Below are 26,498 nucleotides of genomic sequence, written 5' to 3' on the forward strand. Positions count from 1 at the left end.
ATCAATCCCATTTAGCACGGAGGTAGCGCCACACAACACGATGGAGGGTATCCTCAATGTGAAAGTGAGACTTCGTCTCCACAAGAACTGTGCGGTGGTCACTCCTACCAATACTGTCATGGACAGATGCATCTGCGGCAGGCAGATTGGTGAGGACGAGGTCAAGTATGTTTTTCCCTCTTGTTGGTTCCCTCACCACCTGCAGCATACCTAGTCTAACAGCTATGTCCTTTAGGACTCGGCCAGCTCGGTCAGTAGTGGTGCCACCAAGCCAATCTTGGTGATGGACATTGAAGTCCCCCACCCAGAGTACATTCTGCACTCTTGCCACCCTCAGTGCTTCCTCCAAGTGGTGTTCAACATGGAAGAGTACTGACTCATCAGCTGAGGGAAGGCAGTAGGTGGTAATCAGAAGGAGGTTTCCTTGCACATGTTTGACCTAATGCCATGAGACTTCATGGGGTCCGGAGTCAATGTTGAGGATTCCCAGGGCAACTCCCTCCTGACTGTATACCACTGTGCCGCCACCTCTGCTGGGTGTGTCCTGCCCGTGGGACAGGACATACCCGGGGATGGTGATGGCAGTGTCTGGGACATTGTCTGTAAGGTATGATTCCATGACTATGACTATATCAGGCTGTTGCTTGACTAGTTTGTGGGACAGTTCTCCCAACTTTGGCACAAGTGCCCATATGTTAGTAAGGAGGACTTTGCAGAGTTGACAGGGCTGGGTTTGCCGTTGCCGTTTCCGGTGCCTAGGCTGATGCTGGGTGGTCCGTCCGGTTTCATTCTTTTTTATTGACTGTGTAGCGGTTAGATACAACTGAGTGGCTTGCTAGGCCATTTCAGAGGGCATGAAAGAATCAACCACATTGTTGTGGGTCTGGAGTCACATGTAGGCCAGAGCTGGTAAGGACAGCAGATTTCCTTCCCTAAAGGACATTAGTGAACCAGATGGGTTTTTACAACAATTGACAATGGTTTCATGGCCATCATTAGACTAACTTTAAATTTGTCTTGGAATTAGATTACTCTTGGAAAACAGATGGGAAACAGGTTGGACACCAATGTTGAAAGTTTGGAACTAGACTAGGCTGTGCTGATTGGGATGCAAACTGCTGGCCTGGTGCACTGCTGAAATATGACTGACAGAACGACTATGATGGATCTATGCTAGTAAAATGCTGAAGAAACCTCATAAGATATTTGCAGAGTATGAGCTAGTTTACTCTGGGACATTGGTATTGATGGTCTGATTAAAAAAGAACACCCCAAACAATAAGGAGTTCTCTTTGGAAAAGAGTCCCTAAAGCAGGAACTCCATAAATGTTCTAAATGTCAAATTTGTTCATTTATTTCTATTAAGCCTAGATGTGAATACATAGAACCAGGGAATCTGGAATTTACTTGGAGTAAATGTCATGCTCAAACATTTTAAGCAATACTGAAGGGCTTTAAACAGTTAGAGTTCTGAAGTTGACAGGGGCATGTGCTGCGTCCTCTAAGGCTGTCCACCATCCAGAAGGCTGAAGTCAGGATCGTGATGGAGCAGTGAGTTTGATGACCTGCAAACCTGATGGAACAATATTCAGCCTTTGTCCCTTAGCTGCTGAAGGTGCTGGGATCAGAGTACAGTAATGTTATTCTCTGTTTTGTAGCATAGGTGAAAACACACTACACCCTCTCATTAAGCAGCCTTACTAAGAACTACAGTTGTGAAGGAAAGAAACAATGTTGATAGAGCAAGATAGGAGGGTTTAAAGACAGAAGGAAGAGTGCCTAGGCAAAGGGGTTATGTCTAGACAAGTAACTATAGGGTAAAATAGATTTTCCTAACAATAATGGAAAATGAAACACTGAAGAAGAGTAGAGTGTATATTAGCAAGTACCTGTCTACTATATATTTAACTCTCTCTGGAAGACCTGATATAGCTTGGATAATATATACCAAAGGGATAGCATCTTTATGATGATGCTTCTAACGAGTTACTCTATCACCATCTTGTTGCGTTTTCGCAGTACACCTTTATCTTCGTATGTGATTATTTGCTGCCGCTCACTGACACAAACGTCCTCGTTACATTCACCTCTGACTTGGTCATCAATATTGCTGAGTTCCTCAAAGCTGATGTCAAAATGCTCTGCTATAACAGCTGGGTCATCGCTTTCATGGTCAAAATACTTGCAGTCTTCACATTGGAGTTCTTCCACTTCAATACTGTCGTTGCGGCTACTCACACCAATCTGTGTGCTTTGCTGATGGTCTGGTGTGTGACATTTTTTGCTTTGCCTTATTTTATCTTCCATTGTTTCACTTGAGGAACTGTCATTTTCTATTGTGTCCATTCTTTCTGCCAACTCCTCTGCAGAAAGCTCATTGGACTCAGAATAGTTGGGGTTGGTGTCATGCTGGCAGCTGCACTCGGATTCACTGTAATACGGGTATGTTTCCTCAGGATAACCTTAGGAAAAGAAATCCAAAATAGTTCACATTAAAACTGTATCAAACTTAAATTACTATTTTATATCGGACAACAAAAGAACACGTTTAAAGCCCAATCTGTTTTCTCTAACATCTTGCCTGAAACAGAAGCGAGTCTGTTAATAAATTTATAAACTGAAGTGATCTACCAAAATAAGTTCTGACTCTACGGAGGCTAAATTAGACGATGAGGTGTCTTCTTTTTTGACGCTATGTTGCCTCCTAAGGCCCTAAAATGGTGCTCAGGAAACATGTGCACACTGGATCATATTGGGTAAAGACAAACAAGAAGTGCCCTTTACTCCTACTTGAAGCAAGCAGGAGGCAATTTGGATATGAAAATAATGGGCCTACCACCTGCTCCTGGTCGCTGCTTCAACTTTGGTTTGCCAACCCTAAGCATCGGCTAAACATAAAAAGTAAGTACTCACCACAATTGCTGGTGCTCCCGGTCTCGGGATCCCCCATGTCCGAGCACAATCTCCTTCCCCTCACCAAACCTAACAATCAGCCCCCCCCCACCCATCTCCCTTCCTCACCCCTCCTGACAACAATCTCTAGCCTCCCTTCCTCCTACCACAAGGGCAAACCCAGGGCTCTCCCAATCTCCTTCCTTGACCCCACCCCCCATATCAACCCAAAGTCCCCTAGCTCCCTCCCTGACAGCAAACCGAAAGTCCCCTATCTCCCTTCCTGAGAGCAAACCCGAGGCACCCAATCTCCCTCCTCGACAACAAACCCAAGGTCCCGATCTCCCTCTGGATAGCAAACCTGAGGCTTCTGATCTCCCTCCAGATAGTAAACCCAAGGCCCCCAAACTCCCTCTGGACAGCAAACCCGAGGCCCCCGATCTCCTTCCCCAACACCAAACCCAAGGCCCCCAAGCTCCTTCTGGACAGCAAACCTGAGGCCCCTGATTTCCCTCCCCAATAACAAACCCATGGCCCCCAATCTCCCTCCGGACAGCAAACTCGAGGCCCCCAATCGCCTTCTGGACAGCAAACATGAGGCCCCTGATTTCCCTCTGGATAGTAAACCCGAGGCCCCCAATCTCCCTCCAGCCAGCAAACCCGAGGCCCCTGATTTCACTCCCCAACAACAAACCCGAGGCCCCCAATCTCCCTCTGGACAGTAAATCTGAGGCCCCTGATCTCACTCCCCAACAACAAACCCGAGGCCCCTGATTTCCCTCTGGATAGTAAACCCGAGGTCCCCAATCTCCCTCCAGCCAGCAAACCCGAGGCCCCTGATTTCACTCCCCAACAACAAACCCGAGGCCCCTGATTTCCCTCTGGATAGTAAACCCGAGGCCCCCAATCTCCCTCCAGCCAGCAAACCAGAGGCCCCTGATTTCACTCCCCAACAACAAACCCGAGGCCCCTGATCTCCCTCTGGATAGTAAACCCGAGGCCCCCAATCTCCCTCCAGCCAGCAAACCCGAGGCCCCTGATTTCACTCCCCAACAACAAACCCGAGGCCCCTGATCTCCCTCTGGGTAGTAAACCCGAGGCCCCCAATCTCCCTCCGGACAACAAACCCGAGGCCCCTGATCTCCCTCCGGACAGCAAACCTGAGGCCCCCGATCTCCCTCCCCAACACCCCCAATAGTAAAGTCATGGCTCTCGATCCACTTTCCCATGGGTTGCTGCTTCAACATGTCCCCACATATGGACACCTACTGTATTAAGTGTTTAGATCACTTTTTAATTCTGGTAGGCAGCTCTTAATGGGCTATCAAGGTGCACGTACCCCTCACCTATAGTAATGTGGCCAAACCAGACAGGCAACTCACATTCCATACCAACTGAAGACCAGTGGGTTTAACCTGATTTGGGCAAACAAAAAACTCGCTGTGCTGCAGTCCTATTGCTGATGCTGTGGGATCAGCATCCTTATATTCCCTGGTAGTGCAAACCTCCCACAAGATGGTTTCAGTGCACATACTCAGAATTAGTTTATTGAACATTTATTCTTTGCTGTACATGTTGTAAATATTTAAAGATTTTGCTCTACCTTCCCAGTCCTCCATGTATGGGGATTCCTCTGCCTCTTTCTCAGGGCTAATGCCTTCAATGAGTTTCCCCTTCTTCATGACCCTGGTGATTTCCTTCAGATGTCTCAGTAACTTTTCTTCCTGTTCAGTAGTAACATTGGTGATCCTTCAACAGATAAAATAAAAATTTAGCATCCTGTCAAATACTGACTCAAGATGTGATCTGGTAACTTATTGTTGGAACATTTCCCCCACCCTCCCCAAATATTCTTTTATTCATTCACACAGGAACGGAATTAAAAGGAAAACTTATTCATTAAACTACTTTGATTTTTGGAGAGGGAATGGGGTTGGAGATGTTGCAAAGTGATGGTGGCTCACAGTTAGGGTGAGAGTGAGCTGAGAGATGTGCAGAATGGAGTGGGAGGTGACAGCTGCATGGATAGTCTCAATCATTGAAATGAAGAAATCCATGAGTTCCTTGCATTTGGTGATTGAAGTAAGGGCTGAGCGGCAAAGGGAAGAGTCTGTGAGGTTTTGTTAATCACAAAGAAAAGGACTTGTGGATTATTGTTGCCTTCTAGGATGATCATGGATCTCTGGAGGATTTGGCTGTGAAGAACAAAACATGATAGCCCCTTGACATAATCCAGCCACATTGAATCTTAGAATTGTAGAACCTTATAAAACAAAAGAAGCTCATTCAGCCCAGCACGCCTGTGCTAGATTTCTGATTGGGCTTACAATTAGACCCATTCCTCTAAACTTCCCTAATATTTTAAAATCATCCTTTTTCCAAACGTGTGTCCACTTCCTTTTTAAAAGTTATGGATTCTGCTTGTCTCTGGTACGGAATTTGAAGTCCTAACAAGAAAGAAAGGCTTGCATTTATAGAGTGCCTTTCATGACCATAGGACATGCCAAAGTCCTTTACAGCCAACAAAGTGCTTTTGAAGTATTGTCCCTGTTGTAATGTAGGAAACATGGCAACCAATTTGTGCACAGAAAGCTCCCACAAATAGCCATGTGATAATGACCAGATAATCTGTGTCTGTGATGTTGATTGAGGGATAAATATTGGCCAGGACACCAGGGATAACTCCCCTGCTTATCTTTGAAATACTGCCATGGGATCTTTTATACCCACCTGAGAGGGCAGATGGAGCCTTGGGTTAACATCTCATCCAAAAGAGTGTACCTCTGGCAATGCAGCACTCCCTCAATACTGCATTGAAGTACCAGCCTTGATTTTTATGCTCAAGTCCAGGAGTGGGACTTAAAACCACAACTTTCTAACTCAGAGGCAAGACTGCAAACAACTTTTTTTTATTCTTTCATGGGATGTGGGCATCGTTGGCAAGGCCAGCATTTGTTTCCCATCCCTAATTGCTCTAGAAAAGGTGGTGGTGAGCTGCCTTCTTGAACCACTGCAGTCCATCTGGTGCGGGTACACCTGCAGTGCTGTTAAGGAGGGAGCTCCAGGATTTTGACCAAGTGACAGTGAAGAAACGGCGATATATTTCCAAGTCAGGATGGTGTGTGATTTCGAGGGGAACTGAGCCACAGCTGCCACTTTCTGTGACTTAAAAAAATCTCTTAGCATCTCACTTTTGGGAATCATTTTAAATGTATGTCTTCTAATTACCAACTCATTGACCAGTGGTAATAGCCTCCCCTTATTGACTTTATTTTATTTTATTTTTATTTTTTTTATTTTTTACTTTTTATTTTAATTTTATTTAGAGATACAGCACTGAAACAGGCCTTTCGGCCCACCGAGTCTGTGCCAACCATCAACCACCCATTTTTACTAATGCTACACTAATCCCATATTCCTACCACATCCCCACCTGTCCCTATATTCCCCTACCACCTACCTATACTAGAGGCAATTTATAATGGCCAATTTACCTATCAACCCGCAAATCTTTGGCTGTGGGAGGAAACCGGAGCACCTGGAGAAAACCCATGCAGTCACAGGGAGAACTTGCAAACTCCGCATCAGAACCCTATATAATTTTGAACTCCTCCGTGAAATTACCTCTTAACCTTCTCCGGCGTAATAAAAAGTCAATAGGGTAGATTTTCATTTTTATTGCCTAGCCATCCAACATCACCTCGGTCAGGCACAGAAAAGAAAATCTGGTGAGGAGCGTTGCATACCGATTATGATTTTCCTTCCACTCATTTCAATGGAATGAACAACAAGTGGATGCTTAATATCCAAGGCATGTGGCCCTCCTCACCAGACATTCCTTTCTGAAGTCCACCCAGGCGATGCTTAATACCAAAAAGTAATCCAGTATTTCTCTAGTCTTTCATCATAATTGAAGCCTTTCAATAACTCTTAATGTTTCTTAAAAGGAAAGTACTTCTCCAAGAGAAGTTTATTTTATATTCATAAAACTTACCTCTCATTTTTAAAGAAAAAAACCCCACCAAAATCTTCCCCTCACTACCTGTGAACTTCAATGTCTTGGGCTGTTTGTGGGATCAGCATATGATCAGTTAAAACAGCTTTCAGCTTTGCTGAACAGTGATGCTTTGTGAAGCTGGCCTATGGCAAGAATAAGGAGCTGAAGGAATGTATGAAGGTCATTCATCCATGTCTTGAAGGTCTGGGGATGCTGTTCTGATCACTGTGTTTATAGTAATAAAATGATTGAAGAGCTTAAGTGGACCATGTATGATTGACATGGGCTAAGTGTATATTTCTGGTTCCGTGTTGATATATCTGATTTCGCATTGAATGTCTTTTGATGTATTGTGATTTAGTGGTAGCATGCATGGAATGTAGTGGTCAAAGGTAGAATTGGTTTATGAGTTTTGAATAAACCACTGTATGCTGTAGTCATACTGGTTTGTGGGATGTGATGTTCCTGAGTTCTTATACTGAATCATGAACTCAATAATAAAGAATCGTGTAATCATACAGGAATCGTGTGGTATGATTTGACTGAGTATTCATGTTGGATTGTGTAACACAATTTCATTAAAGACGTGATTCTATGGTTGTTACAACTGACATCTGAGTACTCTGGAGTTTGAAGTGACAAAACAAAATAGAACAGAAAAGCACTCCCAAATTTGGACAGCTCTGATTGCTTGCATGTTGGTTTGTAGTCATGACAGTCCTTAGTAATGCATTCCGTGGAGTTGTTCTGTGATATGTTTGAGACCATTCTACTAGCCAACAGAATGGAGAACTCATTCTATTTAAAGCCATGAACTGATTAGCCAAAAGAATGGTCTTGTATGTTTTATGCCAACTTTTTGAATGTTTGGTCATCCAGCCTCCAATCTGTGCTTTTCAAAAGCATGGTGGCCATATTAAAATCTAGAACAGGGGCAGGCAGTATCAACAGCCACTAGAGAATTAAGATCAGGAGCAGCATCAGACCAACAGGTACAGAGGCACTGAGTGAGGTGGCAGCAGAACTACTCAGAGATCAGGAGGAGCAGCATCTAGAACAGGAGCAGGAGTAGAGCAGGACTGGGAGCAGCAGAAAATTCCTATGCTAGACAATCTTTCCACTTTAATTAAAATTATCTGCAAGTAATACTTGTTCATACAATAGCACACCACTAGAGGACATTATATACAACACTGAAGGCACTTGATAATGCAAATATTCTGCAAGCTGTATGAATAGATCAGTAGAGGGCACTCCAAATAGAATAGAAATTTCTCGGTTTCATTTTATGGATCTTCCAGTCTTTTTTCATAAAATAAATTGGTCTGTCAAATTTTGTTTGATGATGCTCCTGTGAAGGGACTTTTACTATGTTAAAGGTGCTATATAAATGCAAGTTGTTGTTTTGAACTTTTTAGCGTTACTTGCTTGCTTTTATTTTCAAATATTCTAATGAATGAGTTTTATTTCCTGCTGCTGTCTTTAGTAGTGGGTTTGATAGAGGTGGACCCTTTCATATTTAAAGAATTTTTTGAGGTGAGTAGGGAATTTAAGGGAGTTAAAAAATATTATTTAAAAATAAAGCTTTTGATTCTCGAAAACACATTGGTGAGATGTATATCTTAGCTCTTGCCTTTCCTCTCTCGATGGAGCTGGCTCATGGTAGGACACATGCCTTCTCTGTCCGCGTTCATTTTCCATGTATGAACCTGGACACATTGCTGGACTATCCAACTGTAAGAATCATTGTTCAGTCCTGTTCTCTGCACACCCCAACCCCAAGATGTTGAAGCCAATTGTAGCATCCATGCTGGCTGTGATGATCTAACTCAGCTCAGAAAAATTACATAGAATTTACAACACAAAATAGCCATTTGGCCCAGCTTGTCTATGCTGATGTTTCACTCCACACGAGCCTCCTCCCACTCTACTTCATCTAACCTGTCAATATATCCTTCTACTCCTTTCTCCCTCATCTGATCCCAGAGGATCAGACTTAGGACCTTCCTTGCTCTACATAGCTCAGTGCTGCATCACACAGTATTAGAACTCACTGAACCATCATGGAAGCAAATCTATAACTTCATACATATACTTCTGCAGAAATAACAACACAGGTAACTCTGTTGATAGTTCACTAAGCTTATTCGGTAATCAGGAAGGTTCCAAGTTTGAAACATAGGGCAGGATTTTCGCCCTAATATGGGGGCGGAAACGGAGGTGGGCAGGTGTATAATTTCATGCCACTGGCCATCGTGCCAGTTTCCTGACGCCATTCTGATGGTCAGTGATTTTGCTCAAGACGGGGAAGGCAGGACTTGGCAACCCACCCAATTCGGATCAATGTCCAATTAACCAAGCTTGTTGTCAGTGCGTTAAGGATCTGTTTGCAGTTTTTGTGGGAAGGCACATGATATATGATGAATCTGGAACAGTCCAAGTAGAGGGAGGCGGCAACACAGCAGGGAACCAGTCATGACCGTGCCATTCAATTAGGTGGGTTCATAAAAGGGTGCACAGCTGACAGGGGCACTCAGTCTTTGGCACATAGTTGCCATCAGGTGAGCAGAGTTAGCGGAGCAAGTGGCCTGTGTGTGCTCAGTCAGTTGAGGGTGGTCGTGACTCTTCAGGGATTGTGGGGTCATAAGGGCGGGGGGGGGGGGGGGGGGGAGTGGGAGGTCCAGCATTGTGAGTGAAGGTGACTGCAAGCAAGGCACCAGTTAGACATAGGATTAAGGTACTTTGAGATAGGAACGAGTAGCAAAGAAAATCAGCATCCTCAGCAGCAGATGCAAAGCCCTGGGCATGAGGAGGAGGGAAAAGGAGAGGAACAAGGGGCAGGAAGGCAATGAAGGACATACTCTCAGCACAGAGTATACCACAGAAGAAGGAGCTACCTGGACATGTCAGAGAATCAGCACTGCAGGAGATTGCACCTATCCAGGCAGATGGTAACTGAGATATGTGGCCTAGTTGAGGAAGATCTCAGATCTCGCAGCACTGCTCACCATGATACAGCAAGTAGCCATGAAAGTTACTGTGGCCTTGAACTTCTTCACCTCTGGCTTAATCCAAGGAACAGCAGTGGACCTTAGTGGCATTTCTCAAGTGGCAGCACACCATTGCATCTCACAGGTCCCTGATGCTCTATTTGCGGGAGCTGGGCAGTACATACAATTTCAAACAGATGGGGCCTCACAGGCACAAAGGGCAGTAGGATTTGCCTCCATCACCGGAATGTTGCAGGTGCAAGGTATCATCGATTATAACCCATGTGGCCATCGAGGTGCTGAGTGAGTGGCCAGTGAGATTCATCAACAGGAAGGGATTCCACTCCCTAAGCGTTCAGCTAGTATGCGACCATAACAAGATGTATACATGCATACACTCGCTCGCCTGGCAGCTGCCATGACGCTTTTGTCCTCCTGCAGTCCAGGGTGCCACGGCTCTTCATGTCACCACCGAAACTCCGTGGGTGGCTTCTAGGGGATAAGGGATATCCCTTGAACAGATGGTTACTCACGCTTTTATGTGACCCTGAGACAGAGCACAGAGGCTCTCCAACCAAAGTCATCTGCTCATAAGGACCACCATCGAGCAGGCCATCGGGCTTCTGAAGATGTGGTTCTGGTACCTCGATGCGTCGGGTGGTGCCCTGCAGTACACTCCTGCAAGTGTCTTGTGCATTGTGGTGGTCTGCTGTGCTTTGCATAACATGATCCTCCAGAGAGGTGTGGATCTTGAAGAGTCTGAAGCGCTAGATTGACACTGATCATCATCATCTGCGGAGGAGGAAGATGCAGAGCAGAATGGTGCCCATGCTGTGCAGGGAAGTGCCTGGGGCCATCTCAGGAGTCAAAGCTCTCATAAGGATTATGTGAACTGCAGGACATATCTGATCTATGCACATTTCACCTGAGAGCTACTTCTCCAGCAGGACAGCATGCTCTGACACTCACTTCGATCTGCCTGTGAAAACACATCCATGAAACACACAACCTTGAATAGATCCATTCTTATCGACGATGCATTGTACACATCTCTCCAGCAGTTTCAGTGTCCCCATACAAAGACCATTGCTTCCTTTCACCACTTCATCCCTCTTTTCCAGTCTTGCCATTAAAGAATGGAAGCTAACACGTCTGGGATCATGGCTCAACATCTCCAATGTTATTAATAAATGACAATGTACACACTCAAAAGAGAAGGTACTAGATAGGCTGACTGTACTTAAAGTTGATAAGTCTCCAGGACCAGGTGAGATGCATCCAAGGATACTTAGGAAAGTAAGGGTGGAAATTGCAGAGGCACTGACCATAACCTTCCAATCCTCCTTAGATACAGGTGTGGTGCCAGAGGACTGAAGAATTGCAAATGTTACACCCTTGTTCAAAAAAGGTTACAAGGACAAGCCCAGCAACTACAGGCCAGTCAGTTTCACCTTGGTGGCGGGGAAGCTTTAAAAACGATAATTCAGGACAAAATTAACAGTCACTTAGACAAATGTAGATTAGTTAATGAAAGCCAGCAGGGCTTTTTGAGTTTTGCTTGAGTTTTTTGATGAGGTAACAGAGAGGGTTGGTGAGGGTAATGTGGTTGATGTGGTATAAATGGACTTCCAAAGGCATTTAATAAAGTGCCACATAACAGACTTGTCAGCAAAGATATAGCCCATGGAGTAAAAGGGACAATGGCAACAGGGATACAAAATTGGCTGAGTGACAGGAAACAGAGAGTAGGTGTGAACGGTTGTTTTTTGGACCAGAGGAAGGTATATAGTGGGGTTCCCCAGGGGTCGGTGTTGGGACCCCTGCTTTTCTTGATATATATTAATGACCTAGGCTTGGGTGTACAGGGTACAATTTCAAAATTTGCGGATGACACAAAACTTGGAAGTATTGTGAATTGTGAGGAGGATAGTGACAAACCTCAAGAGAACAAGACAGGTTGGTGGAATGGGCGGACTAGTGGCAGATAAAATTTAATGCAGAAAATGTGAAGTGATTTATTCTGATAGGAAGAACGGGGAGAAGCAGTATAAATTAAAGGATACAATTCTAAATGGGGTGCAGGAACAGAGAGACCTAGGGGTATATGTGCACAAATCATTAGAGGTTGCAGGGCAGGTCGAGAAAGCAGTTAATAAAGCATATGAGATCCTGGGATTTATAAATAGGGGCATAGAGCACAAAAACAAGGAAGTTATGATAAACCAGTAGAAAACACTGGTTTGGCCTCAACTGGAGTATTGTGTCCACTTCTGGGCACCACACTTTAGGAAGGATGTTAAGGCATTCGAGAGGGTGCAGAAAAGATTCATGAGAATAGTTCCAGGGATGAGAAACTTCAGTTGCGTGGATAGAGTCGAGAAGCTTGCGCTGTTCTCCTTGGAGAAGAGATAATTAAGAGGAGATTTGATAGTTTAAAATCCTGAGGGGTTTAGATAGGGTGGATAGGAAGAAACTGTTCCAACTGGCATGAGGAAAAGCTTTTTTACACAGCAAGTGGTTAGGATCAGGAATGTACTGCCTGAGAGTGTGGTGCAGACTGATGCAATCAAGGCCTTCAAAAGAGAACTGGATAATTATCTGAAGACAAAATAATTGCACGGCTACGGGGAAAAGGCATGGGAGTGGTACTAGGTGAGTTGCTCTTGCAGGGAACTGGCACAGACACAACAGACCGATTGGCCTCTTTCTATGCTGTAACCATTCTATGATTCTAAGTGAACCAATCAGTGCAATTACTGACATGGCAGCCTGAGCATGTGTGTCTGCTTGCAGCTGAGACGCCCATGGTGGCCGTTCTCATCATGGAGGTGCCAGTGGTGGCACCTCCAGAGGCTGCTGCACTGGCATCGATGCAGGGGCAGCCTCTGTCACAGATTGCTCCTGCATAGATGGTCAGTCAGAGGGGCTGAGAAGGCTGATGATGATGATGGCAATCCTTGAGGGGTTGCATGCTCATCCTCATTGGTGACTGTCTTAGCCCTTGAATAGCGCTCTGGATTTCTGGAGGGAGCCACCAGCTGGGATGCAACTAGCAAACCCAGCATGAATCTTTGCGCCATCAGCACCACTGACCTGTCAATGCTACAGAGCGTTGCATACATTGTGTGCACGTCAGTGTGCTTTTCCAGCATCCAGAGTGCTACAGCATATGGATCTCTGTGAGGTTGGCCACACTCTCAATAGAGGAGCTCATGTGTTCAAAACCTGAGCCTTGGTGGTGCACATGAGCTGAATGGACCCCTCCATTCTCTGGCCATGGTCCCGCACTGCCTCAGGGAACTCCAACACATCTCTCACTGCTGGTCAAAGTACAGTCACATTTCTTGTAACTCCCAAGGCCTTGCATCTGTACCCAGCTGAGCAGAGCTGTGTCTGTGCTCTATTCCTCCCAGGGGGAATGCGTACAGTTGCCTCTGCCTCTCTTACCTCCTCCTGCTAACTCGTGATGTGCTCCTTACCCAGTGCCATCCTCTCTAATAGCACGCAAGGACCCAACAATGTGAGTGCATCTGCATTGGTGGAGATGCGCATGAAGGAAGTGACAGTGCTGGGTGTGTTGGCTCTGTTTTGTCCGTGGGTTCTGGTGATGCTGCAATGGGACTGGCATGCTCCACAACCACAATTGGCCCTGTGGGAGACCTAAGAAGGAGATCATGAGAAGTCACCTGTGACAGCAGATGCCTCTGAAGAACTGAGGCTTCCCAATGCAACTGATGTTTTGGCATGTGGCCGGGCAGAGAGGAATGGACTCGATCCCCTTCATCTACAGAATTCAATACCTTTTCACCCTCACCTCCAGGTATTCCCATTTTTCCATTGCTCACTTCTTTATGTGGCACCATCCTCGCAATGTCCAATGCTGCCTCCTGCATAGCAGTCAGTATGGCGAGCTGGAGCACTCCTCCCCCTGTGCGCGCCCTCTCCCTGGCATTATGTGTCCTTTTCTGCTTTTAGGACAAAATAGGGAAAGATAAGGCAATGCTGGTCTCTTCGACCAATGCCAGCGGCTTATTTAAATAAGAAGCTGCATGTATCAGTGCTGTCAGCCCCTCAACAGTACTAGGTGCTTTGGGCTTTGCTGACGGGTCAGTGGTCATCCTGGGTACACATTTCTCCCATGTTCAGGAGCACCATGCACCCTCAGAAAAAAAAAGAGAATTCTCCGTAACCATAGGAATATAGATACAAGAGTAGGCCATTCAGCCTCTCAAGCTCTTTCTGCCATTCAGTTAGATCATGGATGATCTGTATCTTAACTCCATCTATTGTATTTAGTTCTGTAACCCTTGTGTCTGCTGGTGGCTGCAGAGCTGGAGGCCTGTCATTTGGGTGTTGCGCTGTACTCATCCTGCCTGAACGAAGAAAGTCATTAAACATCTTGCAGCACTGCACCCAGGTCCTCCTGATGAACTGCAGCTGCTAACATGTTCTGCCACCTCCAGCCAGGCCTGCTTAGTTTGGCTGGGTAGCCTTCTCCTGCCACCCTCCGGGAACAAGACCCCTCGCCTTTCATGTACAGCCAACAACATCACCTCTAGGGCGGCACTGCTAAACCGTGGGGCAGTCCTACCACAGTTGCCTGGCCTCTGCCTCTCCTCCTGCTCACTTCTGCCTTCCATTGATTTGCAAGACGGCTGCCACAATAATGGCTGCTGTCATGCCTTTACATCAGGCTTGCACTTTCAGAGTCCTGCCTCCAGTCTGTCACCACCACCGTTAATTGGCCACCAAACCCGCTCTCCAGCCAATTCGGGATGACCTCAGGGAAAATGGCAGACTGTAACTACTTCCCTTTCGAAGTGGGGTCGGGATCTGGAAATGGTTCTAATGTTGGGGTCCTGGCCCCAAACAGAATATCCTTCCCATAGTCTTTACTGAGCTAGATGATTGTAGCCAGGCAATAGTAGCTAAAATTGACCTCAGCATTCTGTGGTGGGTGAACAATCAGCCAGGGTTCCTGCTACCAATCACTATCCAGCTAAAAGTGCCTGATGTCAGTGTTGGACGAGGACAGGATAAGACTCAGGTGCAAAAGTAAATACAGGTAGAGTTTCTGCTTTGGGTGCTATTGGCAATCTGGGCACTAATTGCGCTCAAAATTGCACCAGTTTTCCAAATTGATTTTATGATACAAGTTTCCACTCAGACATATTTGCATAATCACAAACATAATACCTTTCATAAATCTAACAGCACTGTGGGTGTACCTACCCCACATGGGCTGCAGTGGTTCAAGATGGCAGCTCACCACCAGCTTCTCAAAGGCAATAAGGGATGGGCAATGAATGCTGGCTTACCCAGCGACGCCCGCATCCCATGATGAATAAAAAAAAGTGCAATCAGGCAGCATTTTAGAACATTAATTGTTACTTTTTTTAAGAATTAAAACATATTTCTTGATAAATTTAAGAATGGTAACTTGGTGCAGGTTTATTTATACAGCTGAAAATTGGCATATCACAAAAAACATTTTTAATAAGAATGTCTAGTCCACCACCTGTGAACAACCTGATTATAAATAACTGAAAATAACTTTAAAAACTATACAGAACCATTTACTACTTTCATGTCTGTACAGTAGTCAGTTTCTTAGTAAATTGAATAATTTAAAAGCTTTTAAAAGGTGCCTAATAGTGCCCTTGCAACTAAAAAAGGCTTAATTTTAAGAGCCTCCTCAAAGGCCTGCAAATGGGCACAATTAAGGGACACTCGCATGGTGATTAATTCAATCTGGGGGTGTGGCCAGTTTTATGGGCGAAGCCGTCTTGCAGTACAACCTTTTTTCAACTAATGCAAAAGATCGCGGACACTCGATTTGCGCTGAACTTACCGCACTTGAAATTCCTCGATCTGTTGTGGTGTCTTGGCCAAGTTTGGGTGAATTCTGCTGGAGCCTAGTAGAAATTCTACCCCATTATCTATAGTATCCTCTGATTTACAAAATGAATTACTATAGCTTATACTTTACCAGAGGAGAACTATTGTAGACTTTCATTTTTACAGATTATTTGGGTACATGCCATGGAACCTCATGTGCTACATAGAGGGGTAGAGTTCCTGATTTTGGGCGCAATCCACAAAATGAGTTTGTTACAAAAATGAGCTTTTTAATTAGAGCGTCTAGTCCTTCACCTGTGAGCATCCTGATCTTAAATCACTGAAAACAGCTTAAAAAACTATACAAAACCATTTACTAGTTTCATTCGTGTACATTAGTCAGTTTCTTAGTAAATTAAATATTTTTTTGATATGTAAAATCTTTTAAAACGTGCCTGTGTGCCTAAACAAACCAAGTTCAATTTGAAGAGACTGCTCAAACAGGTGAAATCAGTGAAAACTCACCATGCTCACTATTTCAATCTGGGGCATGAGCAGGGCCAGCTTCCAGTACGATGTTTTTTTAATCCAGCGTTTAAGATCACAGAAACTCAATTTATCCTTGACTTGACATGCAATTAAAACTCTGCAGTCTTTTGCGCCAGTTTGCCTGATTACAGCCAGATTTGCGCTAATAACCGGCCAATTACCACCCCATCAGTTTACTCTCGATCATCAGTAAAGTGAAGGAGGTGTAATTGACAGTGCTAACAAGTCTTCTTCTCTTTGGCCTCCTTGTCTCGAGAGACAAGGGTAAGCGCCTGGAGGTGGTCAGTGGTTAGTGAAGCAGCGCCTGGAGTGGCTGTGAAGGCCAATTCTAGAGTGACAGACTCTTCCACAGGTGCTGCAGATAAAATTGGTTGTTGGGTCTGTTACACAGTTGGCTCTCCCCTTGCGCTTCTGTCTTTTTTCCTGCCAACTGCTAAGTCTCTTCGACTCGCCACACTTTAGCCCCGCCTTTAAGGCTGCCCGCCAGCTCTGAAAAAGGTGGTGTCATTGACAGTGCTATCAAGTGGTATTTGCTTAACAATAACCTGCTCAGTGACGCTCAATTTGGGTTCCGCCAAAGCCACTCAGTTCCTGACCTCATTACAGCCTTGGTTCAAACATGGACAAAAGAGCTGAACTCAAGAGGTGAGGTGAGAGTGAGTGCCCTTGACGCCAAGGCAGCATTTGACTGAGTGTGGCATCAAGGAGCTTTAGCAAAACTGGAATCAATGGGAATCAGGGGGAAAATTTTCTGCTAGTTGGAGTCATACATAGCGCAAAGGAAGATGGTTGTGGTTGTTGGACGTCAATCATCTCAGCTCCAGGACATCACTGCAGGAGTTCCTCCGGGTAGTGTCCTAGGCCCAACCATCTTCATCAATGCTTCATCAATGACCTTCCTTCAATCATAAGCTCAGAAGTGGGGATGTTCGCTGATGATTGCACAATGTTCAGCACCATTTGCGACTCCTCAGATACTGAAGCAGCATGTGTCAGATGCAGCAAGACCTGGACAATATCCAGGTTTGGGCTGATAAGTGGCAAGTAACATTTGCGCCACACAAGTGCCAGGCAATGACCATCTCCAACAAGAGAGAATCTAACCATCTCCCCATGACATTCAATGGCATTATGATCGCTGAATCCCCCACTATCAACATCCTGGGGGTTACCATTGACCAGAAACTGAACTGGAGTAGTCATATAAATACCATGGCTACAAGAGCAGGTCAGAAGCTAGGAATCCTGCGGCGAGTAACTCACCTCCTGACTCTCCAAAACCTGTCCACCATCTACCAAGGCACAAGTCAGGAATGTGATGGAATACTCTCCACTTGCCTGGATGGGTGCAGCTCCAACAACACTCAAGAAGCTCAGCACTATCCAGGACAAAGCAGCCCGCTTGATTGGCACCAAATCCACAAACATTCACTCCATCCACCACCAACACACAGTGGTAGCAGTGTGTATTATCTACAAGATACACTACAGCAACACACCAAGGCTCCTTAGACAGCACCTTCCAAACCCGCGACCTCTACCACCTAGAAGGACAAGGGCAGCAGATGCATGGGAATACCACCACCTGCAAGTTCCCCTCCAAGCCACACATCATCCTGACTTGGAACTATATCGCAGTTCCTTCCCTGCCGCTGGGTCAAAATCCTGGAACTCCCTTCCTAACAGCACTGTGGGTGTACCTACCTCACATGGACTGCAGCAGTTCAAGAAGGCAGCTCATCACCACCTTCTCAAGGGCAATTAGGGATGTGCAATAAGTACTGGCCTAGCCAGCAATGCCTGCATTCCATGAATGAATAGAAAAAATAAAGCCAGCGCAATCTAGCAGAAATTCTAGCCCAGAAAATTAAAATCACTGTTTCCACTAATTTCCTTATATTAAAAGACCCTAACAAATTCAGCTGTTCTAATTTAGGATTTATCTGCCAATGAGACAACAGTGCTAAGGATGGCTCTTTCTAAACCTATAAATCCACAACATTAAATATGAGCAAAACAGCTGCCACATATTTAGACTTGCCCCAAGTATTCCTTTCATGCTCAATGACATGCTCATGCTCTGTGCACTGGGTGGCACAGTGGTTAGCACCGCAGCCTTACAGCTCCAGCGACCCGGTTCGATTCTGGGTACTGCCTGTGCGGAGTTTGCAAGTTCTCCCTGTGACCATGTGGGTTTCCGCCGGGTGCTCTGGTTTCCTCCCACAGCCAAAGACTTGCAGGTTGATAGGTAAATTGGCCATTGTAAATTGCCCCTCGTGTAGGTAGGTGGTAGGAGAATGGTGGGGATGTGGTAGGGAATATGGGATTAATGTAGGATTAGTATAAATGGGTGGTTGTTGGTTGGCACAGACTTGGTGGGCCAAAGGGCCTGTTTCAGTGCTGTATGACTATAACAAAGACTTCATTCCCTACAAACTGGAATGTGACTTTATCTGTACATCTGGTAACGTAATGTTACCCAGTGGTTAAATGGACTTTTTATTACTGTAATTAGCTTACTGAATTCCAAAGTGTGCAAACCTGAGCATACCTGGTGCACAACTGGTTTAGCCATCCATCATCTCTAGTTTGACCCTATGAAGGTCGAGAGGGCCTCAATGTCCTCTGCTAAAACTGCCCAAACATTAGGATCATCCTGGATGGCAAAGATAACCCCAACATCCTATATTCTGCCAACTATTTCTCTCCTCTGCCTCCTTCACACTCACTTCAATAGGTGTGAAGATCTCATTAAATTCTTTAACCGTAAGAGACCGTCTGTTCAAGTGTTTCTGCTGCTTCCTGACTTCCATTTTCCTCTAAATAGAAATGTTTCCAGCCCCCTTCTATGCTAACCTGTTTCTCTACTTTCTCCCCAACTCCCCTCCTTTCCTCTCCACGTTAGTCACTGGAGACATGCCTCCTACTTTCTCAACCCCTATTTTGACTAAACCCCTGATCACTCAACATCCTGTCCTGGCTGACATTGAAAATGGTTTCCTATGCTGCTCTCTGCTTCCCTTTCAAAATCAGCTTCATCAACCTGTCATTTAAAAAAATTCTTTCACTCCTCTGTCCTCACTGAAAACCTCCCATTCCTTCCTAATGTCCTTGAACATGTTTTCATCTCTCAGTTCCATGGCCTTATCTCCCACAACTCCATATTTTAATAGCTTCATACCAGCTTCTAACCCTCCCACAACACCAAAACATCCCAACAATAGTCACATTAACCGTAACTGTGACCAAGATGCATCATCTCTCATCATCCTCCTTGACTTATTTGTAGCCTTCAACATGGTTGACTGCACCAACATCTTCCACTGTCCTGCTTCATAGGACAGTCATCGTTCGGTTCCACATAACCAGAGTTTCTCTAGTGATAGCTTCTATTCATATCTTGAGTCAGCCATAGATCCATTCTTGGCTCCTCCTCTTCTTCACCTACATGCTGCCTCTTGGCAACATTATCTGCAGACATGAGATTAGTTTCTTCATCTAAGCTGATGACATCCAGTTTCAGTGTGTCACCACCTCTCACAATCCCTCAACTGCCACTGTAATATTTGGTTAGTTTTAACAGCTAAACGTTGGAAAGACAAAAACCATTGTCATTAGCCTACATCACATATATGACTCCCTCGCCACTGACATTGTCTCCCCACCCAGACATTGGGCCTTATTTTAAGACAGAAATAACTGTGAGGCTATCAGCGCTCTCAGTTATCAATGTGTAAATTTGAAAGCAACTTTCAAGGACCACACATGAGCAGTTAAATGTGTGAATCATGAAATTGCTGTCTGAGATGCCCTGCTCCTTCAAAAGCTGAGTGATAATTGTAACTCACTGAGACCCGACATTGAGATACATGGAAGGCGTGAGTTGCTGTACTACATGATGTATACCCACTAAACTCACCATAAAAAGTTAGGACTTGTCCATTCCAGTGTAATTAAATTTTTAATGGTGTGATAAGTTGCTTTTGCAGAGAGCCAGCAATGACACAATAGGCTGAATGGCCTCCTTCTGTGCTGTAACTATTCTATGATTCGATAACTCACTCCATCTGCCTTGAAACCCTGAACCACAATCAAATACTCCAATTCTCTCCTTGCCAGCCTTCGCATACTCCCACCTACTGTAAACTCCATCATGTCCAAAGCTCCACTGCTCATTCCCTATTCTACACCAAGTCCTGCTTACCCATCACCCCATGTCCTTACTGATCTATATTAGGACTCAAATGCTTGAGATTTAAAGTTGTTCCTTCCTCTAAATCCCTCCCCATCTCTATATTCTCCTCAGGCCCTACAAGGACCCCTAATTTCTTAGCTCCTCTGACTTTGGAATATTATGCATCCACCCTCTTTTCATTCCACCAATGTCAGCTATTCCTTCAGCCACTTAGGTCCCACTCTCTAAAATGTCCTCCATAAACTCTTCTCTCTCTAATCATCCTTTTCCCCCTTTACTCTCCCTCCTTGCAACCCATTTCTTAGACCAAAATTTCTTTTTTGGCTCAGTGTCCAATTTTGTAATACCTCTGTGCAGCACTTTGGGATGTTACCTATGTTAAAAAAAGCTATTGTTACGATCAGGTGAGGAAGGGTCACAAGGTTCCCCTCTCATCCTTCCTTTTATTTGACCGCAACAGGGTTTATTCCTTTCTAAACAGAGGATGTGCCTACCACTTCAATGAGTTTTTTACCTTTTACCTTTGTTGTGATCATAAGAGAACCAATCAGACAGGTTTTCTTGAGTTTAAACAAGAAAAAGGTGAGTTTATTATACTTAAAAATCTAAATGCGATCTAAAAAAGTAAACACACACACACACCCTCACACGTAGATTACAGAGTGGTGAGGAATAGATTTGTGTTGGATTAGAGTCCAGACAAATAAAAATAATACACAGTTTGTGTTGTCTGGTGACTTTAGTGGTCTTCCGGTTGAATTTGTGGTCCTGAATGTCTTGCTAATGAAAGCAATCTCAGTTGTTCAATCAATAGGGCAAGCCATTTTGTTGGCTAAAAGATAATCAGACAAGCATCTCTCTTTGTGGCCTTGGAATGTGAAATGTGTTTCAAATGAAAATTGAGGTGGCCATCTTGGCTGCCAGTTTTTTAAAGGTTAATTGTAGGATTCCAGCTCATTTTTTTTCATTAAAAGTTTAATGTAGGTTTCCAACAAATGAATTAAAATTCCTCATTTGTTTTCTTGACACCTGCGATGGAATAAAATGTGATGATAGGAACAGGGTTGTAAAAAAAAAATACACATTCATTCTCAAACACTCACTTCTCAAGTTCACACATTAATCTTAGAATTGCTGCAGCTGGCATTGTCTGCAACAGCTATTCTGGTTTAATTTTTCGAAGTTTTGTCTGGGACGGTTCTGCATTGGGTTAAACCCTGGACAATGCATCAGCTATTACATTGTTTTTTCCTGCGGTGTGGGTAATTTTTAAATGGTAGGGTTGTAAGAGCAGGCTCCATTGAAATAGCCTTGCATTTTGATTTTTGAATTTCTCCACAAAAGTTAAAGGATTGTGGGCTGGATAAACCACCACCTGCCTATATCCATTTTGAACACAGATTTCAAAGTGCTGGAGAGATAGCAACATTCCCAGCGTCTCCTTTTCCACAGTGGAATATCTCTTATGGTGTTGGTTTAACCTTTTAGAGAAGTACTCTATTGGTTTCTCAATGCCTGCCTCATCGTCTTGAAGTAGGACAGCACCGACTCCTAGGTCACTAGCATCAACTGCCACTTTAAAGGGTTTATTAAAGTTGGGAGCTGCCAGAATCGATTTGTTTGTTAATATGGCTTTTAACCTCTGAAAGCTGTTTGGCACCTCGCTGACCACATCACCTTTGCTCTTTTCTGCAGTAAGTTTGTCAATGGAGCGGCTATGGTGCTTTCTTGACACTTTTTCTGCTCTTTCTCTCTCTGGAATTCTAATTCCAGTCTCCTCTGTTCTAGTTGTTTTCTTGACACTATATAAATGCAAATTGTTGAATTGACACACACCCTCTCATATTCTTGTCTTCAGATAGTGAAGAATAAGTACTCTATCAACATATGAACTAAAATTCAGGTTTATCAAAAATGAAAAGGAGACATTAGTAGGAAATCGGTACAGTACAGATTTCACTTGATTGCAGAACTTTTAACTATATTGCCTTAGGTACAAAAGATAATTAAAGACACAACATGTCACTAACTGTTAGTAATGCTAAACATGGCTGAGCACTGTAACAAGAAAATACGTGATTTTTCATATAACTCTTAGAAATGTTTTCGCCTCTATCATAACACGTACTGAGGAACTGGAAACAATTCTTTTGAAGTTCAAAACTAACATACAGGACAGGTCTATAGTTGAACAAAGTTTATCTGAACTCTGCTTTGATGTAATATCCATGCTCAATACCTTCAACTGGTTATTTCCAGGACAAAGTAATAGTAAATATTTTCTACTTGCTTTACAATCAAAATGTATTTACAAAGGATTAATGCCGTTGTAGTGATACTTTGAATAACAGACAATGATGATATCTTTTCCAACCTGGAGGGAACCAGTTAGCAAGGAGACACAAGCAACTGGGAGATTTTCTCCCAACATGCAGTAACCATATCACATAAATAGATATTAAGAAAATGTAGGGTGGAATTCTTTCAGCCTATTGGAGGCGAGTTTGGAAATGTGCGGAGCAGCAAAATTATAGATGATGATGTCAGGTCGGGATCCCACACTTTTCCAGCTTTCCAAGGGATGGGTTGGATTTGCAGTGGGGAACCCCCATGGCTGAGGCGGGAAGCCAATTGAAGCATTTAAAAAGGCAATTAGGAGCAATTTTACACCTGGATTCCTCTTTCCCAACAGTGCAGGAGTTCCCCGCTGTGTCTGCAGCCTGGCAGGTTGGAGAAGGTGAGTGCACAGCAGGAAGAAATTCCTCAATGAAACTGACAAGCTGTGAAGGTTTGGATCAGTCACAATGAAGATTCCAGCCATGGCCAGGTGTGAGGCTGCTGCTCAAAGCACTCCTTCGATCAGAGAGTGCTATCACTGCTTGACAGTGATTGCCGACTTCTTGGAAGGCACTTTACCTGTCCAACACTTCGCCCACCTTCAGCTGCACTTCCAGCCATCAGAGCAGCACAGGAACAGCTTATGCAGCTCTGCCTTCCACCTCTGCTGAGGGTCAAGGGCAAGGAGCTCACCACTGCCAACTGCTTCCGCAGCAGCGGACGCAACATCAGCAGCAACACCAGCTGTCTCCTCAGCTGGAAAGAGGCGAGACCACTCAACACAGGGTCTACAAGCAGAGAATCAGCTCTCTCATCTGAGCACAAGTGCCTCAGGCTCTCATGGCAAGTCGCTGCTGACATCTGCAGCTTCATGGAACAAGACCTCCCTCCCAGTGGATGCACGTTGTCAGTGGCTGTCAAGGTACCTGTTACTAGAGGCCCACACCCCCACCTCCCCCCATCTCTGCCTCTCGCCAAGTGTGTGCTCTCATCTCCTGCAAGGAGAGAATGCAGGAAGTTGTGAGTGCTGGTAATGGCTTGTATGTAGAGGAGGGAAGTACACCATTTGTAGTGGGTCACCGTGTGGCATGGGTGCAAAAGGGCAATAGGTGGAGGGTAAGTATGAGTGTTGGCTGCTCAAATGTGGATGTGAGGTGCCTGCAGGGAGAGGAATGAGTGAAGCTGTAAAATGTGTTGACCTGAGGCCTGCTGTGCAGGAGAATGCTGGGAAAATCAAAGTGTGGGGCTTGGCACCTGAAACTGTTACATCACTCACTTGTCATGTCCTTCTGAGGTCCTGAATCCTCAATGCACAGTCTACAGGTTGGAGGGAACCCATTCCAACTGCTGACTTCCTCAGCCACTTTCATCCATGCCTGCTTGGTTACAGAGGCTGTCCTTTTCCGTCCTTCCTTAGGAGAGCTCACCTCACTGCAGCCTCTCAGAGATCCCTTAGCTGGACTCCCAGGTAAGAGTGAGAGACCTGGAGGACATCTATCCTAATTCTCATCTCCATTTCTGTTGGTGCTGCAGCCTCAAAATTCCAAGTGCTGTTGAGCCTTTCTTAAACATGCCATGGTCCCTTTAAGCAAAAAATTCTTCCTCTGACAGAATGGCCGCATCACCCGCCCATCCTTCTTACTTGGTCGGGGAGCTCGGAGGCGGGCTCTTAATTGTTTTGCTCAGTAAAAGAACAAGCAGAAGGCCAGCTAATCAGGAGGTCGGTTCTCGACCCAAAAGTGGTCCCGCCTTTACTCCAGAGACTAGTAAGATTTTGCCCATAGACATTTGAACTATGACAAATCAATCACACTAACAATCCTGCAGATTGGAAGGTAGCAAATGTCACCCCACCATTTAAGAAGGCAGGGAGAGAGAAAAAAGGGAACAACAGACCTGTTAGCCTTACATCAGTAGTAGGGAAAATGTTAGAATCTATTCTAAAGGATGTGATAAATGGATATTTGGATAATAATTATCTGATTGGGCATAGTCAACATGGATTTATGAATGGGAAATCATGTTTGATGAACCTGTTGGAGATTTTTGCGGATGTTACTAATAAAATTGATAAAGGGGATATAGTATACTTGGATTTTCAGAAGGCTTTTGATAAAGTCCCCCACAGGAGGTTGGTTAGCAAAATTAAAACATGGGATAGGAGGTAATATACTGGCATGGATTAAGGTTTGGTTAACAGGCAGAAAACAGAGAGTAGGAATAAACGGGTCATTCTCAGGCTGTGACTAGTGAGATATCGCAGGGATCAGTACTTGGGCCCCAGCTGTTCACAATATGTATCAATGATTTGGATGTGGGGACCAAATGTAATATTCCAAGTTCACAGATGATACAAAACTAGGTGGGAATGTGTGTTGTGAGAAAGATACAAAGCGGCTTCAAGGGGATTTGGACAGACTTACTGAATTGGCAGGAACGTGGCAGATGGAATATAATGTGGAAAAATGTGAGGTTATCCACTTTGGTAGGAGGGAGCAGATGTGCAGAGTGTTACGACCAGGTGAGAAAGAAGTCTAGGGTTCCCTTTCAGCCTTCACCTGGTCTTACTGTAACAGGGTTTAATTTTAAACACAGTTTTTAGCTCTCCCTTGGCGAATCCTTGTTCGCTGCTTTCCAATTATAAGGCAAAAAACCCAGCACAAACAAGCTTTCTTAGGTTTAAAGAAGAAAAGTTGAAATTTATTAAACTTGAACTCGAATTCGATTAACACCTACGGATACAGGACGTGCCCATGCTAGCATGCATACGCAATACAGATAGAGACAGAAAAGAGCAGGAGAAAAATAAAGTGGAGAAGTTTGAGGCAACATTTGAAGAACTTTTGTTACAGTTCTTCGAGCTCACTGTCGAGTCCTTGATTATTTGTAGATCTTGCTTTTCATTGGGGCCCAGTATTCTTCGTAAACCTTGTTCACTGTAGGAGACTTTTCTCTCTTGGAGTTGATGTGTCTTCAGTGGGTTTTGGAGTTCTGTGAGAAAGAGATGGGAGCAGACAGGAGAGGCTGTGGCGCGCAACCCAGGAGAGGTCTTTTGAATCCAAGAGCAAAGCACTTTCTGCAGGCTCTCAGTTCAAACCGTACAATTCAGAAACCCCCAGGTTTCCAAGCAGGTTAGTCATGTGACTGACTCTGTGTATTGTATCATCTTAGCAGGGAATGGAATGCGCTTCCCTGTCTTCAATGTCTGTTAGTATGAAAATGTGTTTTTTCCAGCTAAGGTCTGGCAGTCCTTGTAACAGGCCTTCTCTTCTTCAATACAAATTGAAATTTAATGTCCATGTAGTGAAATTAATATGCCTCATTCTTGGCAGGTGGGAGCCTGCACGACAAGAGTATGTCTTAAAAGATAAGAGATTAGAAAGTGTAGCTGTACAAAGGGACCTGGGTGTTCTTATCAATAAGTCGCTGAAAGCTAACATGCAGGTGCAGCAAGCAATTAAGAAGGCTAATGGTATATTAGCCTTTATCACAAGAGGATTTGAGTACAGGGGTCGTGAAGTCTTGCTTCAAATGTATAGAACCTTGGTTAGACTGCACCTGGAGTACTGTGTGCAATTTTGGTCCCCTTACCTTAGGAAGGATTTTATTGTCAGAGAGGGAGTGCAACAAAGGTTCACCAGACTTGTTCCCAGGATGGCTGGACTGTCCTATGAAGAGAGATTGGGGAAACTGGGCCTGT

At 44.6% G+C, this 26,498-nt stretch overlaps 1 protein-coding gene across 3 annotated transcripts in view; it reads right to left on the reverse strand.

Annotated features, from left to right (window-relative positions):
* Window positions 1–383: 383 nt before the first annotated feature.
* The window catches only part of LOC137377073 (protein RIC-3-like), a 103,128-nt gene continuing 77,013 nt past the window's right edge, over window positions 384–26,498 (reverse strand). Inside the window, exons 5-6 of one of the 3 annotated variants that reach the window (XM_068046322.1) lie at window positions 4,496–4,641; window positions 384–2,462 (exon numbers count right to left, since the gene is read on the reverse strand). In XM_068046322.1, the coding sequence (XP_067902423.1) occupies window positions 1,987–2,462; window positions 4,496–4,641 (622 nt within the window). In that variant the 3' untranslated portion in view covers window positions 384–1,986. The remainder of the gene's footprint in view (window positions 2,463–4,495; window positions 4,642–26,498) is intronic. The other 2 variants (XM_068046321.1, XM_068046320.1) reach the window with 2 other exon arrangements.

Source organism: Heterodontus francisci, chromosome 14, assembly GCF_036365525.1.
Source record: "Heterodontus francisci isolate sHetFra1 chromosome 14, sHetFra1.hap1, whole genome shotgun sequence".
NCBI classification, from domain to species: Eukaryota; Metazoa; Chordata; class Chondrichthyes; order Heterodontiformes; family Heterodontidae; genus Heterodontus; species Heterodontus francisci.